This window comes from Phycodurus eques, chromosome 16 (genome assembly GCF_024500275.1).
Source record: "Phycodurus eques isolate BA_2022a chromosome 16, UOR_Pequ_1.1, whole genome shotgun sequence".
Classification (NCBI taxonomy): Eukaryota; Metazoa; Chordata; class Actinopteri; order Syngnathiformes; family Syngnathidae; genus Phycodurus; species Phycodurus eques.
Window position 1 is genome coordinate 7,408,721 of NC_084540.1, and position 21,204 is coordinate 7,429,924.

Genomic DNA, 21,204 nt, shown 5'->3' on the forward strand with positions numbered 1-21,204 from the left:
GTTGCGAAGTGGCAGGGGCCTTGACCGTATCCCAGGGAGGTCTGACCCAAGCTCTGCTTTGTCGATCCTAGAAGGCAGACTGACAGTTTTGTGCTCATTGATTTCATCAGACAGTGTTTGCTGTAGGAAGACCTGTTGCCGGTTGACAATTAATTCGCGGGCTGCCTGTAATTCCCGTCGAACAAGTGTAGCTTTTGAAGATGGCGCATGTCAGATTCTAGTACTGTCAATTGTGACATGAGTTCACATGAGTACTCAACGCTTTTAGCGCATTCCTCTTTGAGCATCTCAACGGTCTGTTTGAGCTATCTGATGTCTTCTGTCGCATTACGCAGGGGCCACTCTGCGCGCTTGTTGGCCGCTTTGACTTGGCGTGATTCGACTTCTGAGGGGTGATCAGTCAGCTCCGACAGACCGCGTTTGAGTTGTGAAATTTTGGATGCGGCGGCTTGCAACAGTGTTGTCTGTGTGCAGTTAGTTTGTGTGGATGAAGCAAAAGCTTGTTTGAGCTCCTCATTTTCACGGACCAGTGCGGCACTGGGGGTGAGGCGCACAATGTGTGCCTTTGCATCTTCAAGCTGAGTTTCAACATCAACGAGGCGGACTTGTGCAAGGTTTAAGCGAGTGTTGGACTCTGCTTGCTGTGTTCATTGATGCTGTTCAGCTTTAACAAATCTTAACTCAACTCAACCTTCGCCAAGCTAAGGAAGATGCATATCAGAGCGGGGACAGGGCCCTGTATAATCGAGCTAGAAACCAGCTTACTAAAGAAATTAACATTGCAAAGAGGATCTATGCAGCAAAGTTGGAAAAACAGTTTAGCGCGAACGACTCAAAATCAGTCTGGCGTGCATTCCAATCGCTGACTAATTACAAGCGACGATCCCCCGAAGCTGAGAACAATAGCACACTAGCAAACGACTTTAATACCTTCTATTGCAGATTTGAAAAGGACAGTTTCACTCCACACACCCACCTGGCCGCACCCGCGAACACAACCACACCTCTGACTTCTGCGTTAACCATCCATGAACAGGATGTGAGACGCATCTTCAAACAACAGAAGATTAACAAAGCGACAGGACCGGACCATGTGTCCCCATCCTGCCTCAAAGTCTGCGCGGACCAGCTCGCTCCAGTCTTCACTCAGATCTTCAACAGATCTTTGGAAATGTGCGAAGTTCCATCCTGTTTCAAACGCTCCACCATCATTCCAGTCCCCAAGAAACCTGCAATCTCAGGTCTGAATGACTACAGGCCTGTCGCTTTGACATCTGTGGTCATGAAGTCCTTTGAACGTCTCGTGCTGGACCACCTTAAGAGTGTCACAGGTCCCCTGCTGGACCCCCTGCAGTTTGCCTACCAAGCGAACAGGTCTGCGGATGATGCAGTCAACATGGGACTGCACTTCATCCTAGAACACCTCGACAGTGCAGGGACCTACGCGAGGATGTTCGTGGACTTCAACTCAGCGTTCAACACCATCATCCCTGAACTCCTTTCAACCAAGCTTCTCCAGCTCAGCGTCTCACCTGCCATCTGCCAGTGGATTTACAGCTTTCTGACGGGCAGGACACAGCAGGTCAGGCTGGGGGAGCCCACCTCATCCACACGCAGCATCAGCACTGGGGCGCCCCAAGGTTGTGTCCTCTCTCCGCTGCTCTTCTCTCTCTACTCGAACGACTGCACCTCAGCGAACCCGACTGTCAAGCTCCTGAAGTTTGCAGATGACACCACTGTCATCGGCCTCATCAAGGACGGTGACGAGTCTGCATATCGACAGGAAGCGGAGCGGCTGGAGCTGTGGTGCGGCCGACACAACCTGGAGCTGAACACGCTCAAGACGGTAGAGATGATCGTGGACTTCAGGAGGCATCCTTCGCCACAGCTGCCCCTCACGTTGTCCAGCTGCCTTGTGTCAACCGTCGAGACCTTCAAGTTCCTGGGAATTACAATCTCTCAGGACCTGAAGTGGGCGAACAACATCAACTCCGTCCTCAAAAAGGCCCAGCAGAGGATGTACTTCCTGCGGCTTCTGAGAAAGCACGGCCTGCCACTGGAGCTGCTGAGACAGTTCTACACAGCGGTCATCGAATCAGTCCTGTGTTCTTCCATCACAGTCTGGTTTGGTGCTGCTACAAAAAAGGACAAACACCGACTGCAACGGACAATCAAAACTGCTGAAAGGATTGTCGGTACCCCCCTACCCACCATTGAGGACTTGCACGCTGCCAGAACTAAGACAAGGGCGTGCAAAATCCTCTCGGACCGTCTGCACCCCGGTCACCAGCTCTTCCAGCTCCTTCCCTCAGGTAGGCGCTACCGATCAATGCAAACTAGAACTAGTAGACATTCCAACAGCTTCTTCCCTCTTGCGATCAACTTCTTAAACACCTAACCTATAATTCCATTACAACAAGCTGGCAATTTTTTGACTTGAGTTCGTTGTCACATTTCTGTGGGGCCAATTATGTATTACTCGTGCACTCACTGTAGTTGTCTCGCCATGCTGCACTATTTGCATATACTGGCCACTCATGCCAGAGTAGCATCTGCTCCATTTGCACACTGATTGAGGAGTATCTGTAAAATTTGCACAACCAACATTGTCCCAGATGATCGCACTACTCGTCACTTTAAACCGCATACACTCCTTGAAGTCTCAGCGCCCTTTGCACAATGGTCATTGCACCGGACTATTGCAATATTAGTCGTTCGAACTGCTCTAAGTGCTAGAGGACTCTGCATCTTTTTGCACAATTGTTTTTTGTCAATGTCTTTATGTCCCCAAAGTGTTCTGTAAATTGACTGTCTGTTGTACTAGAGCGGCTCCAACTACCGGAGACAAATTCCTTGTGTGTTTTGGACATACTTGGCAGATAAAGATGATTCTGATTCTAGTTGGAGTTTCAATCTGTTTTCTGTCACATCGCTCCATTTTAGCTGTGACACTAAGTTTACAACTATGCAACTGAGTGTTCGAGCGAGATTTTTATCCGTTAAGGTTTTGTGCTCAGCGTCATTCATAAGTTGTGCCATGTTGTTATTAAGGGCTTCAAGGTTAGCATCTTTGACAGCTTCTGAATAAGCCGTAACGAGGTCTTTAGTAAGGTTACTTAGAAGCTGTGTTAACGTGTCGAGGTTATCATAATGGCAGGGACATTTTACAAGTTCTGCCATAATTGTGTTGCATGTGCAGTAGCTGGACGTTGTGCAACTAGATTGCTCCTACTTTAAGCTTGATTGAGGGGTACGTCTAATTTGAAATAGATGCACAATGTAAGTGATGTAATTAATTGTTAAACAATTAAATAATTGAATAGAACAAAATTGACGTCAAATTTTGTGTACAAATTAATTTGATCAAATTAAAATTGCTGCGTGAGGGTTAGCAATTTAATCTTTGATTTAAAACAACTGCAAAGGGCACTTAGGTGCAGTAAATGAATCAGTTTATTAACTAAATTTAGAATTTAAACAAAATGAACAAATTTATTTTGCTTTGTTAAATAAACTTAGTTATGATTAGTTAAACGTTGGTTTGAACACTAAAATAAGCACTAAAAAGTTTTACCTTGTTAGCTGCCTCAAAGTTGGCATAGACGTATTTTATTGTTTCACTCACCCAATTGACTTGACTGAAGTTTTGTGCGGTTTAGGCTGAGGCTCGGAGCGGGAGCAGACTTCTACACATCGAGAAAGCCTCCTTTGCACAATGTAATCTTATTCCAAGTGTTCCACTGAGGCGACTGGTCATTAATTTTAACAAAGTTAAGACATACATTTGTTTGCCACTACCGTGCACAAGCACATCTTCGTGTGCATTCTTCTCTGTTGATTTTTGCCACACTCTTCCTTGGGGTCGGCAGACTGTAGGCATAGAAACTGGGAACCGACAATTTTAAATGTGAACGATTCCGGGAGAACCGAAACGTTAGTCCCGGTTCCAATTGGTTCTCGATACACAACCCTAGTCATGGGTCTGCAGTTATGGCAGACACCAATCCGTTGATCAGGTGCTGAAGAGTCGGAGGAACCTGCCCAGATGTCTCATGGCAGACATCCAAACATGGAACTGGGGTCACGTCACATAAATGTCTTTATCACAATATGTGATTACTCTAAACTCAGTCTGTCAGCTCTCTCCTGTAAAGCAAGAAAACAGTGTTATTAGATTTTGTGTTTGTGAAATTAGATTTCCATTGTTACAAATCTTGAATCTGTTATTTCTGATTTCCACAGAAAATAGCCGTTTAAACAAGTATTTAAAAAAATTCCCTCATACACATCCCATCAACAAAAACTAATGAATACAATATGGTACCAATTTTTTCTGTTTTCATTATTGTACACATACATTTATGTATGACTGGAAATAAATGTTTCATTGGCTTATAGGCTTATGGCCTATATATACACAACAAATTCATAGATAACTCATTTTGAAAGCAGAAGTCAAGGATAATAGTTTGTTCAAGTTACTGTAAATATAGATTTGGTAACAATGCTTTTGTGACAGCTCAACATTTTTACATGACAATTTGGACGTTTTGGTGCAATTTTTAGCCAGAATCGTGGTAGTTGACACAATTTGCTTTCACCTGTGACTTACAGTTTCTACAAATATTTTTGTGTGTAAATGCTTATGTACTAATCATGTGACAATTATACAGTGCATAGCGTACCTCCCAGAGATGTACTCGGCCAGAGGTTGTAGTCGGCCAGGGTCACCAATAGCCGTGCTCGCCTCTTGGGAACTCTGAACAACAAAGGATATAAATTCACTCGACATTGTACTACAATGTGGAGTATTGATATTTATAGCTTTTATCAAGGCTACTGGTTGCTAAATAGGGCTAATTAATTAAATGTAACGTTCATGCTTATAACTTTCTAACTATAATGCCATGAGATAGTTTGCCACTTATATTCAATATTCAACATCTGTTTATTTTTACTTATCGGTGAACAAGATGTGATGAAAATGGCAAAGTTGCTTCTATAAGATGACCACGGTAAAGCCAGCTGGTGACTTGCGCGTGCACGCTTGCAGGGGCGTGGATTCGGACAGGCAGAGGGAGGGAGTAGTGAAGGGAGGCTACCATGAAATCTTGCTAGCAGTTTCAACACTACACACCGCACCATTAATTCAGGCTGCAACGTTAGCCATCCAAACCTCTCCTTCTCCATGCTGATATGGTAAGATCTCTGTTTTCTACCTTCGCTAATTCCGTTGAATAGTTTTAATGTTGAAAAGATGCTATGTCAAAACATTTTGTTTCGTTGATAGATGTGCTATATAAAATGCTGATTTTGAACACCTCAAAGGAGATTTTACAACATATTTTTTGCTAAAAGCTGATAGACTCCTCCGACTGACCCTATGTCAACCTCAGTATTTCCTGTCGTGACTTGCCCTGACATGTTCGGGGATGACCGTGCCTGACCTTACTTTATAACATTTTATTGTTTTACAAGAATGCATTAATTATATCACGTGATACAACTCACAAAGCAGCCATTGTTTCTGCTGAAAACTGATAGACTCCTCCCACTGACTCTATGTCAACCGTGTTTCCTGACTCCCCCCAGACAAGTCACAACATGTTCATGTGTGACCCCCCCCCCAGACATTTGTCCGGGGATGTTATGCGGGATAACCTTGCGTGACCCTTTGAAGTGCCAGATTTTTTTGGATGTCAAACTGTGATTGTTTTACACCCCTTTGAAGTGCCAGTTTTATTACTTTACAACATTTGAAGTACTCCTTTCATTGTTTTAAAGCCCTTTAATGTAACATTTTTGTTTTATCACCCTTTAAAGTACTGGTTTTATTGTTTTTTGATCGCTCGAGGAAGCCTTAATGACGTCACGATACTTTCTATGACCGCACGAGGGAGCTATACTTAGAGCTGACTGCTTTCAAATTTAGCCCAGCATTTGGCGCCTCCACAGCAGTAGCCTATGAGAGAATTAATTTTCCACTTTGAGGAATGAGTTTTCAGACCACAAGCGCACAATATTCCATAAAAGGCTCATGTTGGTTCAGCTGACGTTTGAGGGCTGTGATGTGACTCAAGCGAGTGGAAGGACAATAAAGCACCGTCGCCAGTCCGTCACATATAAAACAATGCTTTTCTAAAGCTAAGACGTGTTTAATTTGCCCGCCATTGAAGACTTGTTTGTAATGCTTAATGTTGAATGTGTGTGCATGCATGCCCGTGTGTACGTGTGTGTGGGCGCTGCAGCATATCTGTTTTAATGTTGTGTGTGACTGTGCGTGCGCCTGCCGTGGCAAACCTATTTTTACAAGGCTTTGATGTGTGTGTGTGTGTGTGTGCGCGCCCGTGCCAATTTGCTCTTGCTCTTAGGTTGTCTTCAAAACTACAGTCAAATAAACCCTTTACTCAAAGTTTGGGACCTTGCTTAGCTCATTTGATGAGCTTTTGTTGTGTCTTCTTGATTGAAGTGTGTAATATTTTAGAATGTTTATTTCTGTTGTTGAATGTCTGGAGCTAATTCTACTTTTTTTTGTCTAATGATGAATGGAAGGTCAATGGCCGTGATATGGGACGAGACCCAAGGGTGCTGCAGAAGGAGCTGCAAGAAGCCAGTGGAAGTGTGGTTCTTAAGATACTACCCAGCTACCATGAAACAATAACTCCAAGACAGGTAAAATAAATACTGAACTAAGCAGAGCTGAAATGTGCAAAGTCATGCTAAATACATGAAAAGAAGTAATGTAACTGGTACGCTTTCCATGATCAGGATTTTTGGGGCCGATCAGCAAGTTTAAAAAAACGATAACCGATCCGATCACAAGATGGAGCAATGTGTCCATTTATGACTTGTTCATTTATTGTATATACTTGTATACTGAGTAGTGTATCCATCCATCCATTTTCTGTACCACTTATCCTCACTAGGGTCGCGGGCGTGCTGGAAAAACAAAAGTTAGAACGTTACCCAGCCGGGCACAGCCCGAAAGGGTAACGTGGGTCCCCCTTTCCATGGGCTCACCACCTGTGGGAGGGGCCATAGGGGTCGGGTGCAGTGTGAGCTGGGCGGTGGCCGAAGGCGGGGACCTTGGTGATCCGATCCCCGGCTACAGAAGCTGGCTCTAGGGACGTGGAATGTCACCTCTCTGGCAGGGAAGGAGCCCGAGCTGGTGTGTGAGGTCAAGAAGTTCCGACTAGATATAGTCGGACTCGCCTCCACACACAGCTTGGGCTCTGGTACCAGTCCTCTTTAGAGGGGTTGGACTCTCTTCCACTCTGGAGTTGCCCACGGTGAGAGGCGTCGAGCAGGTGTGGGTATACTTATTGCCCCCCGGCTCAGCGCCTGTACGTTGGGGTTCACCCCGGTGGACGAATTATAGATTCTCACAAAAGTTCAGACGACCTCTATGTTAAGAAAAAGGTTTATAAATGAGAGCACCACCAGTAAGTTTATGTAGCCCATAGCCATGTCACAAACTGTGAATGCTGAGACTCAAACTGTGAATGCTGATCTTTTGGATGATTTCACCTGGAAAATCTCAAATGTCAGGAATGCTGTCCCTCCTATTAAAATTAAGACAATCTTGAGGCAACCTAGAACACCGTGGAGGAGCACTATGATGGTAAAGACCTTTAAATGAAAGTGGAGGAAATCAGAATGTACAGTGGGTACGGAAAGTATTCAGACCCCGTTAAATTTTTCACTCTTTGTTATAATGGAGCCATTTGCTAAAATAATTGAAGTAAATTTTTTCCTCATTAATGTACACACAGCACCCCATATTGACAGAAAAAATTGAATTGTTGAAATTTTTGCAGATTTATTAAAAAAAGAAATACTGAAATATCACACAGCTATAGTATTCAGACCCTTTGCTCACTATTTAGTAGAAACACCCTTTTGAGCTAATACAGCCATGAGTCTTTTTGGGAATGATGCAAGTTTTTCAGACCTGGATTTGGGGATCCTCTTCTATTCCTCCTTGCAGAACCCTCCAGTTCTGGCAGGTTGAATGGTGAATGTTGGTGGACAGCCATTTTCAGGTCTCTCCAGAGATGCTTAATTGGGTTTAAGTCAGGGCTCTGGCTGGGCCATTTAAGAACAGTCACAGAGTTGTTCTGAAGCCACTCCTTTGTTATTTTAGCTGTGTACTTAGGGTCATTGTCTTGTTGGAAGGTGAACCTTTTGCCCAGTCTGAGGTCCTGAGCACTCTGGAGAAGGTTTTCATCCAGGATATCCCTGTACTTGGCCCCATTCATCTTTCCTTCAATTTCAACCAGTCGTCCTTTCCCTGCAGCTGAAAAAGACCCCCATAGCATGATGCTGCCACCGCCATGCTTCATTGTTGGGACTGTATTGGACAGCTGATGAGCAGTGCCAGTATATTTAAACACAGCAGGACTCCAATGAAGGTGTAGAACCATCTCAAGGATGATCAGAAGAAATTGACAGCACCCGAGTTAAATGTGAGTGTCATAGCAAAGGGTCTGAATACTTATGGCTGTGTGATATTTAAGTTTTTCTTTTTTAATAAATCTGCAAAAAGTTCAACAATTCCGTTTTTTTTCTGTCAATATGGGGTGCTGTGTGTACATTAATTGGGGGGGGGGGGAGAGATTAACTTAAATGATTTTAGCAAATGTCTATAAGAGAGTGAAAAATTAAAGGGGGTCTGAATACTTTCCATACCCACTGTAAGTGAAGTAAAACTAAACTCCAAATTGACTATGACCGCTACAGACAGTCTTTATAATTTTAACCAAGAGTTAGTCAGGGCTAGCACTCTGCTGTAGTTGGCAAGCTCACTACCCCACCCCCCAAATTAGATAACTCCAGAACTCCGAACAGCAGATAAATGAAATTAATTTGCTTATTTCAGTGAAAAAATACAATCCATCAGGTAAAATATCAGCACAAATCAGCAAAATTATAAAATGATGCTCCATCTGAACCACCCAGGAAAAACTATTACTATGTCAGAATTTTATGCAGTTGACCAAAAAACTGTAGAGAAAATGGTTCAGCAGCTGAAACCATCAATGAACTGTTTTGACTTTGTTCCATCTTTTTCAAAATGATTGCGAAGTCTGTGCTAGCTGATTTGCAGTAAATAATCAATTGCTCACTTCAGTCAGGCGAGTTTCCGAAAGCTCTTAAAGTACCTGCCATTAACCCTCTTCTAAAAAAAAAAAAAATAGAACTCTGGACGCTTTCATGTTAGCAAGCTATAGAACCATCTCAAACCTCCCTTTCATAGCCAAGCTTGTCAAGAGAGTTATTTTTAATCAACTCAGCAATTTCTTGAACTTAAAAAATTTACTTTTTTAAAATTTAAGTTTACGAACTCTTCACAGTACAGAATCAGCTCTTATCAAAGTGCTTCATGATATAAGGAAATGTGTCAACTCTGGTCTTGTAGGATCGCAGTGCGGCCTTTGATACGGTAGATAATAATATATTGGTAAACAGGTTGGAAACAAGGGTTGGACTAAATGGAACAGTCCTTAACTGTTAGTGCAAGCCATTTTCAGAAAAGAAACCCCCCTGGGTGCCAGCCGTTTTTGAGGATTTTTAGCAAATTTTAAAGGTTTACAGAATATTTTGTTCGATGATTATATTCATACCAAATCTACCAAATTAAAGCAACATTCTTAAAGCAACAAAAAAAAAAACTACATCCTGCCCTTTTCCGTTCTTTAGTTATGTGCAGTGAAACATAGGTCAATTTTACGTTTTTTGGTCACGTCTCTCAGATTATGGAGATTATTATCTTTTTGTGAAAAGCAGCATTTATGCAACAATAACTTCGATGCTTGTATATCTTTTTGCTTTTTGTCGAGTTACGTGTTTTCATTGCATATTCCAGCTAAAACAACATTTAAGAATGGCTTTTATTGCAAAATAGTCACGTATTTAGCCATATAATGCGCTATGAGTGACGTGAACTCACCGGATATCATGTCAGTCATGACGCTTCGTGTTGTTTCCTGGCTATTGACATGGCGACGTGATCCTCGTCATACAAGGTCTCAGTTATAACACATTTCTGACACAAACACACAATTGTGGTAACTACCACAATACATATTCTGCGAATACTTTACGTATACTTTTGTCTCTGAGTGTAAAAATGTTTCAGCGTCTCCGACTTCCAGCCTGTCTGCGCCACTCTACAGTGCATAACAGGCTTACTGTGTGCAAAATCTAAAAATGGTGAATAGCTGCCCTCTGCTGGCGGTTTCACTATTAGTAGGCTGTTGAATCTTTGTGGGGAGGTAGATCAAAGTGTCCTCTACCACTTCCTGTGGAGAAACTACGTATAGATACTCAGCTCCCAATAGATGGGTTTAAAACTACGTATTAATACGTGTAAGGCACCAAATGAGTTAAACGGTTCAGGTCTTACCTGGAAGAAAGGAGTTATTTTCTAAACATTGGACCATTGTTCAATCTGGACAAACTGGAATAAACACAATCCCCCCGCCACCCAAACCCTCTCCCCTCAAAGAACGAGGCTTTTTTTAAGTGTAAGTACCGTAATTTCTCATGTATAATGCACATTTCCCCCCCAAAAATTGTCAAATGTTAATAGTGTGCATTATTCATAGGTAGAGGGGAAAATTAAAAAAACCTTTACAATTTATAATAGTATGCCGCCACCTAGAGGTTATGAGAAAGGTGTACACTTTCATTCTAATATGCCACCGCCACCTAGAGGTTATGAAAAAATTATAGCCTACACTTTCATTCCAATATGGGGTACGTAAAACTGCATATATGTACAGTTGTGCTCATAAGTTTACATATCCTGGCAGAATTTGTGAAATAGTTTTTTTTAAATACGACTGATGACTGAACAAGAACCATCATTTATTTTATTGTTTTTTTTTGTCAGTTATCCACTTTTTTTCTTTTTTTTTTTGTCCTGTTCAGCTGTTAGGTCAAGCAGAATGGAGGATCTGTATCCCTTTTATGCCGGAACAGTTTTATTGTGTCACAGTGGAGTTTTTCAACTTCCACTGTGGTTTCTTAGTATTATAATTGAAGTTTATTGAGAATCAGAGTTGAACAGAACAAAGTTTCTAGAGTGGTGAGAGAAACAAAGACAAAGGACTAATTGTAAACAGGATGAGAAACGTAAGTCATTACATTATTTACAACAATGAAACACTAAATATGAGTGTTGCATGGGGCTGTAGTGCTACACCCTGTGAGGGAAGGACAGGACAAGCTAGAACAGGACAAGGACAGGAGAAGAAGCATGCAGGACAACGGTCGTGAACACGGCTGCACAACTGAAGTGTGGTGGGATTGACTATGTAAATTATTAAAGTCTATAGGACGAGAGTATGAGTGAGGAGATACACAAGCAAGTCCATTGCCATAGTTATTTGTCGCAATAAGTGAGTGGCCCCACACCCAGTGAAAGAGTCCCAGGGATGTCTGCCTGCGGACACATGCAAGTGAATTGACACCGTTTACATGCAGAAACACTGACAGAAGTGTCTTGTAATTGCTGTTCCCACACCGCGGGGGCTGAGGACCCCATCCAATCAATCGAGGAGCGGGATCGGGCCCAGGGGTCCACCTGAGAGCAGCCCGGTAGACGGGACACATCCCACACCGAGGGACCCAGGGCGATCCGCCTGCCCCACCTAGACGCCCCGACAACTGGCCACTCAGTGGGGGCTGCAGGGACACACCCTCCGACCCCATACCAGTCCTCCAGGAACCCTTTGATATGTACATGTGCCCAGATGTGATAAGTGAGAAAAATATATAAAGTGAGTGGTGGGAGCGTCTGCTAAGTGAGTGATAAAGAGGCATGGCTCAAGCAGATCGGGCCCATTAGGCCGGACAACCACCGACAAAGAGGGCTGCCCCACTACTCAAAGGCGGTCCAGCCTCCCCCCCCGATCAGCAGTGCGTCATTGATTTTGATTCCAATTTGTTTGTCCAATATCTTCATAAAGATTATAAATCGTTGAGAGCAGGCTTATTGGGTGATAATTTCTTAGGTCCATTTTATCGCCTGATTTATGTAGCAAAAGGATTTCTGCGTCTTTCCATGTCGCCGGTACTTCTTGCAAGCCCAAGCAGTGTTGAAATAATTTTACAAGGATCTTAAGTTTGTTACCTCCTGCTTTAAGCATTTCAACAGAAATATTATCCAGACCACAAGCTTTTCCGGCCTTAAGTGAACTAATAACGTTTTCAACATCTTCATTCAGGATACATGGAATTGGGTCTGCTTCTAGCTTTCCAGTAATCATTCGTTGAGGGTCACTGCATAAGTTTGTATAAAATACTTTAACTCGTACGATTTCTTGGCTGCTGTGCCACATTGTTCCAGCTGCCATTTTCAAACCAAAAATTATTTTCTTGTGGAAAATTAATGCGCGTTTAACGCTTTTCCATTCCATGTCCAGCTTCAAGTGTTTTCTGAACAAGCTGAATGTATTAAGTTCTCAAATCTTCTCATATCTTTTTCCGAATCGTCTTGCACAATTCAACATATAAAATTTTGTTGATGATGCTGCCGCTTTTCTTCATTTCTCATCGCTTTTTCATTAAGTCAAAAGTAGCTTTAGATATTCTGGATGTCGTCATCTTTCTTGTATATAACAGATATCACACCAAGAACTGATGACCTTTGCATTCCTACCCCGTCTTTGACCCTCAGTCAGGATACCAGGCCTCCAAACCACCGGACGTCTGTTTTAACTCAAGTGGACCCTCCTTAAAATTAGATAATTCACTGCCATCCTGTGACTTCTCTGTAACAAAGACCTTTCAGTGAGGAAAGCTAAGTGACCAGAAATCTGAGAACCTCATTACCAGACACGGCAGTTTGGAATAATTGACCACAATGAATTTATTAATTAAACAGGCCTCTCCAATTAGCAGAGGTCCTGTGTTCACATTTTAACCTCCAGTAAGGCATATGAAGTCATCCGACTATCTGGGATCATTAGTGGAGCATGAATAAAAACCCTGCTGGTGCTAAAGGGGCCGTGCAAGCTGAATCCCAGTGACTGCAACCTTAATGTGTTTAAATTCCTGCTTTCAAAGATTAAAACCCTGCATGAATGTTCTTAGTGTATATCGTGATATCAGTCATTAATGACTGATTTCTTCTGACACAGGTCTGGTGCCAAGTCTGTTTGAAAAGAACAATATGTTTGTGTTTTGTCTGTGACGATACGAACGGTTACATAATTCGAACTGCTCTAAGTGCTGGAGGACTCTGCATCTTTTGCACAATTGTCAAAAAACAAAAATGTACCGGCATTACCAGACAACTAGCAACCCTTTATTGCTCAGTGACTGTTTCTTTTTTTTGTCAATGTCTTTATGTCTGAAAAGTCAATTGACTGTCTGTTGTCGTACTAGAGCGGCTCCAACTACCGGAGACAAATTCCTTCTGTGTTTTTTGGACATACTTGGCAAATAAAGATGATTCTGATTCTGATAATTGATATTAAGTAGTCTTCTCCACCAAAGGAACGTTGAAACAATGTGTGAGACAATGCAAAATCTGGTAATAAGTTTTATTTTAAGATATACTGGGTTTCAGCCAACAGATAAAACGACTATACTAAAAAAACACTACAGATAAAAGTACTCTACTACTTCAATAGTAGAGGTGTGGTCTATTCTCCCGCTCTGGTCTTTTGTCCCCTCCCTAAAGGTGAAAAAGCTGTGACCCTCCTCATCTCGCTCTCTTGTTTCCTGCTAAGCTCCACAACCTTGGCTATGGCCAAAAAAAAACCTCTCTCTCCGTCCCCCACGCCACGAGGGCGGCCGAGCCACATGGGCAAAGCAACTTTCCAGCTGATTTAACACTCGCCAGGCCAAAGAGACTACTCTGGACAACTCCTCAACTACGCTTCTCCTTGCGTAAGAGTTTGAGTTGCCAGTGAGTTTGCCCAGGCAGGAAGGATTTTTGTGTACAATTTACCCTCTGAGCGCATGTCAAGCAACCTTCTTGTGTTTTATTCCCCTGCTGTTTTTTTTTTCCTTTTTTTCATCTTTTTCTTCAAATCAACTCATCGACTTCCTGTTGAGACATCGGAAGAAAAGATCCGCTTGACTAGCTTGATCTGCCTAATGTGAGTACACCTTGCTGTTTACCAAGTAAAAATTAGTGCATAACAATTTGGGATTAAACTAACGATCACAAAGACTCCCAGCTTTATCATCGCTCAACACGCATCAACTCATTTCACGCTCACGTCATGAGTTCAGCCATTCGTCCTATATCTTCTTCTTTATGTATGTTAACCTGTGATTTTCATAGTCAAGTCCCTCTGCATCTGTTCCCTGAATTTCCCTGTAGCTTTCATTAAATTTTCTCGAAATTAAACCTCCTGTTGTGTACTGTGTGTGTTTGAGTGCAACATTTGAGCGCTGAAATCAGGAACTATCATCCTAGTGAATGTAGCAAACCTTCTAGAGAACAGAGATTGATAAAGAGGTTTTTTGTCATTTTCCCTCAAAAACTATAAACATAAGAGACATGGTGCCCTAAACGACACAAAGATAGCTTTGATTGTAACATTCTTTTATTTATCTATGTATTTATTTTGTTTAAACCTGTCCTTGCAGAATGGTGGATCTGTATGCCTTTGTGCTGGAACAGTTTTGCTGTGTAACAGGGAGTTTGAAATACTCCCTCTACTTATTTTTTATTATTTTTATTATTCTGATGTTGATTGAAAATGCAGCCGGACAGAAAAGGGTTTTAGGGGACAGACTGAAGGATAGATTGGACAAGGGGAAGAGGGGTGAGAACCTCAGCAGAATAATAGTGACACAGTGTAGATATTTGAACACAAATAACATTTTTTTTTTGCGATAGCTAGAATTGGTTGAGCATGTTTATTTCAAAGATCTATACCTTTTAAATCACCCAGCAGACAGAGATTAGGAGAAATCGGAATCCAGAATGTTCAAAACAGGGGAAAGTTTCTGTGTAACTAGTGACCAGAAGTGCTCTATGGGTGTACAATGCCAAAGAGCATGCAAATAAGTGTCTAGAGCATTTTCAGTAAATGCGCGACCCTAATGAGGAGAAGCGGTTCAGAAAATGGATGGATGGATGGATGAGTGTGTAGCGTATACATAGCGTATGTATGAAATAAGAATTGTAATTAATTTATGATAAAGTAATAAACTGGGAGCGACGTTTGCGTTACTACTGATTTATTGTAAAATTCGATTTGATTGTTAAAATCAAACTAATGTCTCAAAGGGCACCACGTCAAATTTACCTTTAGGCGAAATGACGACAAACCTTTTAAATCAGCCTCCGAATCTGGAGGTTTTACGACATTTTGAGTCCTAGATTACAAAGGTTTACTTAAATCGCTGGGCTAAAACTAACTGAGCGTGTGAGCGTTTAATGCTTTGAGTCAGAGTGTGAGAAGGCAAAGTTGGGTTTTCGTATGACGCTAGTAATTTCCTCACAATTATTAAGCACTGATGTTGTACATCATAGTAAGGATTGTAGTGTCAACTCACGAATGCAGATCAGCTGGTCTTTGGGGGTGGTCTCTCTTTGGAAGCTGCTCCGAAAGCAACGCGACAGATTTGATCGCAGACAAAAAAGATGTAGAAAAATAAAAACAAAGGGAACAAGAGAGGCAGGAGAAGAGAGATGGCTGGTCGTCACGCCTTCTTGGGAGAACTGGACGTCTCTCTTCCTGCCTCTTTCGTGGCTCGCTGGCAATTTCAGAGCGATCCCGCTTGGCTGGGAGCGGCCCCCGTACCTTCGGAGTAGCGGCTCTGATCGCTTAGCGGAGGCCCACGTTTAGGCTGACCAAGCCGTGTGCCCGCACAAAAGGGGAAACGGGGGAGGGGTGGCCGATGGCCAGCCCGGCTGGCGAGCAAGGTACGAGGAGACGAAAAACAAGAATAGCCTGAACTCAACTCCCTGGGAAAGGTGTGAGTTTAGAGTTAAATACCCCAGGGGCGGGGCATAGGAAGAGGGCGTGCCGACTTGGAGAAGTCGGCACACCCATCAGCCTGAATCTTGTCTACAAATTTGAGTAAATGGACTTTAAAATAATATTAATCTAAAACACTCCCAACTTTGTACTCTCATGCATAGGATCATTGTTTAAACTTTATTCGTGGCAGATCGGTTGCTTATTGTTCAATAAAACATTTCGTACTATTTGATTTCAAATCATGAACAGCTTTCAAAATAATCCAGAGGATCTGTCAAAGTGAAAATGGGGACACAGACACCAAGGCATACATTTGGAATATTTCTACAGTTTGCAAGGTATAAAAACTGACATTTTATCTTCTGTTAACAAACAAAGGCACGTCCACAAGTTCTGCTTGCAGTTCCCTCTCAACGCCAGTGAGTGGCGACTCACGCGCATGGTTGAATATTAACCACATAGTCTGCTCAAAGGGAGTGTTCCTCCAATCGTTTGGTCGGGGAAGGAGTCTTTTGAAGACATGAATTAAGATTAGACGGGAAACAGCTAATTAGGTTAAGGTCCACTTGACGTACACCAGACATTGTCCTAGTCGCCGTCTCACAGCAGAGCAACGTGGAGGAGTGGGAGTTCTCAGGTGGTCACGAGTCTCTGTGACGCCTCAAAGTTGCGGCGTGCATGTCCGCTACAAGTGCATATGTTTGATTTTGAATAATCCAATTTATGCATACTACATTTCATAACGTGTGATCTAAAGAATACTTTGAACTGGATTAGCTGTAAATTACTGTTTTTTTGCCATCGAGAATGTGTTTCTACAGATTTGTGCCCAGTAATCATTGTAATATTTTTCCCATTTTGCGACTGGTAAGTGAATTAAATTAGTTACTTAGTTAGAGCTCTCAATGCCATGAGGCACATTAGGCCGCAATTGTGGTTTCTGTAATCTGTAGTTTTTTACGGGAGCAGGTGATTGGCCTACTGACCAACCCCAGCATCTGGTATTCCTAGGCGGTTTCCCATCCAAGTACTAACCAGGACCGACCCTGCTTAGCTTCTGAGATCAGATGAGATCGGGCAGCATGTGGAGATTGGGCTGGCCATTAAATTAGTATTTGAGATTAATTTGGATACTTTTGAAAGGAGTTTTTTGTTTTGTAATGTGGAAGAAGTTCTACTATTTTCTGAAGAAAAACAGATAGTTCGAAAGTATTCCTGTGTCTTGAGAATATTTTTAGGATTGTTGTTCAAACTTTATAGTTTTGAAGAAAGTTATCACTTTTAATCTGAAATTCTTGGAATAATAAATTAATCTCAAAATCTTGGAATAATAAATGTAGGCGGTCAATTCCACTTTGTTCCCATGTGCTGCAGTAAAGAACATTTGGAAACAAATGATTCTCATTTGCTCTTACATTTACTGTGAGCTGTAAAAAAAAAAAAAAAAAAGAAGAAAAACCACACAGGCACTGGGAGAACATGCAAACTCCACACAGGCGGGGACGGGGTTTGAACCCCTCAGAACTGTGAGGCAGACGCTCTAACCAGTCGTCCACCGTGCCGTAAATCAGCAAACATTTCAACAATTATGTTTTTTTTCTGTCAATATGGGGTGCTGTGTGTACATTAATGAGGAACAAAATGAACTTAAATTATTTTATCAAATGGCTGCAATATAGCAAAGAGTGGGTAAGGGGTCTGAAAACTTACCGTACCCACTGTGTATATATATTACAGAGGTCATCATATCCAAACACAAACGATACTGGTAATGGATTTTTATCGAAAATGTAATGAAATCTAACGGGAATCTACAGGAAACAATACAGAGGGGTATAGCTACAGAACAATGGACAGACAAACATTGGTAAAGGAGGCTGGACTTCGGGTGTAAGCTGACGTGAGGATTCAGGGTGAGCAATGCATAGAGCTGGGAGTTCCTGTTACGGTTAATTTAAACCCAAATATGCACCAATCTGTACTTTACTAGACCGCACATTGGATTTACGTTGCGTGGAACACAATTTAGGCAGGGTGGTCGATCACCCGGATGCTTGGCGGGTCCGGGTCCAGGAACAGGTGGATTTGACGGAAAAAGGAGGAGGGAAAAAACAGCAAAAGCCAAAGGAGGGCTTTGAGTGCAGGGCGGCCGGAGCCCTTGAGTGGGGATGGCCGCCAGGCGCTCTGAGCAAACTTGCGTTGCACTTCCTCCCGAACAGATCTGTCAAAGCTACCCCACACGCACTAAAGCCTGGTTTCGGGGCGCGGCAGAGTGCTTTTGCCCTCCGCGTTCCGTTCAGTGCGTCTCCCCACCTCGTGGTGGGAGCGGGGTTCACTGGTGATACACCAGGTGTGTGTGTGTGTGTGTGTGTGTGTATATATATATGTATATGTGTATATATATATATATATATATATATATATATATATATATATATACATATACATATATATATATATATATATATATATATATATATATATATATATATGTATGCATACATATATATACATGTGTATGTGTGTGTGTATATGTATGTATGTGTGTGTGTGTGTGTGTGTGTGTATATATATATAAATATATATATATACAAACACACACAAACACAGCGGCTGAAATGAGTATTTAACGCGTCACCATTTTACTCATGAAATATACTTCCAAAGGTGCTATTGACCTGAAACTTCCACCACGTTGGGAACAACCCAAGAAATCCATACATACCAAGAAAGTAGAAGAAATAAGGTCAGAAATTAAGTTGTGTGTAAAAATGTGAAATGACATAGGAAAAACCTATTGAACACATGAAGAAAGGGAGTTACAAAATGGCATGGAAAGCCAAGACAACACCTATAATCTATCAATAATCAAACAGCAATCCAGGCCTTTGTCAGTGCAAATGAATATCAGCTGGTTCAGTCCTAATTGACGGCCTACAAAAAGGTCTCATTGCCAAGGTGTGAGTCAAGACACATCTCATGATGGGTAAGAGCAGAGAGCTGTCTCAAGCCCACTGCAAACTAATTGTTTCAAAACATAACGATGGCATTGGTTACAGGCACACTTCTAAGCTTCTGAACGTTCCAGTGAGCACGGTTGGGGCCATATTACGTAAGTGGAAAGTCAATTATACCACCATAAATTTGCATCAATTAAGTGCTCCTCGCATGATTTCTGACAGAGGAATGCAAAGAATAATCAGAAGAGTTGTCGAAGAGCCAAAGACCACCTGTGCAGAGCTTCAAAAAGACCTGGAATTAGCAGATACTGTCACAAGGAAAACAGTGAGGAGTAATTTATTCCGCCGCCATTGCCTGTATGCACGTTCACCACGCAAGACTCCATTGCTGAAATAAAAAGCATGTCAAAGCTTGTTTAAAGTTTGCTGAACATTTGGACAAGCTAGTTAAATACTGGGAGAAAATAGAATATAAAATTGACTGTTCTTTTCTATTGGTACAGAAAAGAATGCATTACTTATGTCCACTACTGTAAACACAGTAGCGTCTGGTCTTAATGAATTTAACAATGTGTCTGGATCTGGTACACATGCTGCTCTCTGTATTACTGCAGTATTTACAGCCTGTAAGTCTCCAACCCACGGAAGGTGGGGCCTTTTTTTACGGGAAAAATGGGTGTGTTACATGGTGATTTTGGACACTCCACTATAACTCCTGCCTTAATTAGTGGTTCAATTACCGGTTTGATTCCTTCATGTGCATCTGGATTTAATGGATATTGACGAATCCCTGGTCTATATTCTGTTTTGGGTCTAATTTGTACTGGTAAAGCCCCTTTAATAAGGCCTACATCAAATGGTCCTGTGGACCATAATTTTTTTTGGAACTTTCTTTTTTTTTTTTATATATATATTTCTTCATCAATTTCAGTGAGGATCATTTGGTCTAATCAAACAGGATGCATGTGTTTCCCTTAATCACCCTGTATTGTCCAAAACATCGCCTTCCTAATTAGGCCAGTTGATGCACTATATTCAAGTTTGTTTTCTATTTGCTGCCAATCATCTGTCTCCTGTCCTTGTTTTACTAATGTTTCCACTGTGACTCATAATCTTTGCACAGTGAAATATGTGGGACACTTGTATTTTTATACAGTTCCTTTAATTTGTCTGGTAAAATAATTCCTGCCGCGACTTTTGCTTCATTGTCTGAGAACAGATAATCTACAGTAATTTTATCAGGTGTCGCATGTCGTAACTTGTTTTCATATCCTGGTTACACAAGAGGATTTGTTGAGTTGGGAAGCAGGCTGGATTAGTCATGCGGTAGTTTGTCCGTATTCTCTTTTATTTTATATAATTTGATTCCTGCAACGTGGCTATTTTTTTGTGTATTTAACCCACCATTAAAGCCGTGTTCAGTTATCCCTGTCTCTAAATATTACATTTTATCAGGATCCTGTTTTTTTTTCTTTTTTTTTTTTTGAAATTTAATTTAATGAACTTCCAACCTTTACACTGCAGTGTATCCCTGTTTTTTATTTTACTACTTCCTTTCCGCATTTGAAAGAATTTGGTTCAGTGTAATACTACCTAGGGTAGTCTAGAACACTGTTTCTTTTCAGTAGGACGGTGATTCAAATTTACTTTCTGTGGTAATTCTCACTTCAACTCTTTCGAGTGGAGAATTCTTGCCTCTGCATCCACAAAAGTTCACCGTTTACTTTCCCACTGTTTTGGTATGGAATGAAAAACCTAGTGGTTTCCCATTTCCCATTTACACTCTCATTCAAACAGTTTTCATTCACACTGGCTCGTCAGAGGACTCCGCCGTCCTCTATGGAATTTAACTACGTCTGTCAACAGCTCGTTATAGGACTCCGCCGTCCTATAAGGAATTTAACTACGACGCCATGAAACTTTCCTAGTTTCTTGAACGGAATTTAAGTACGTACAGGACTCCGCTGTCCTCGTGGAATTTGTCGGACTCCGCCGTCCCTCTACCACTTGCCAGTGACTAGTATTACACAAGGTTTATTCTGTCACAGACTTCTTCGTCGCGCAATTCACTCACTCTTCAATCCTTTTTCCTAAAAAAAATATATTTTTTTTTTTAAATTTAACTCACCAAAGTCGTCTTCAATCCTGTGGATTGTCGTCAATCTTCAGATCCCAGTTGAGAAGAACGAAGACCAGCCCCGGAAAGGGTCTTAATTGCCGTGGCCACGGTCTCTTAACTGGATGTCGGCTCCACAACTGGAATCCTCGGGTGTATTGACAACCGGCTCGAAGGA

The 21,204-nt window shown here is 41.9% G+C and overlaps 1 protein-coding gene across 4 annotated transcripts in view; it reads left to right on the forward strand.

The window, feature by feature from the left end:
- LOC133415306 (MAGUK p55 subfamily member 2-like) overlaps positions 1-21,204 on the forward strand; it is a 142,875-nt gene that overhangs the window by 25,281 nt on the left and 96,390 nt on the right. For all 4 annotated transcript variants that reach the window (XM_061701267.1, XM_061701265.1, XM_061701268.1 and 1 more), the window contains one exon: positions 6,553-6,672. In XM_061701267.1, coding sequence (XP_061557251.1) covers positions 6,553-6,672 — 120 coding nt within the window. The remainder of the gene's footprint in view (positions 1-6,552; positions 6,673-21,204) is intronic.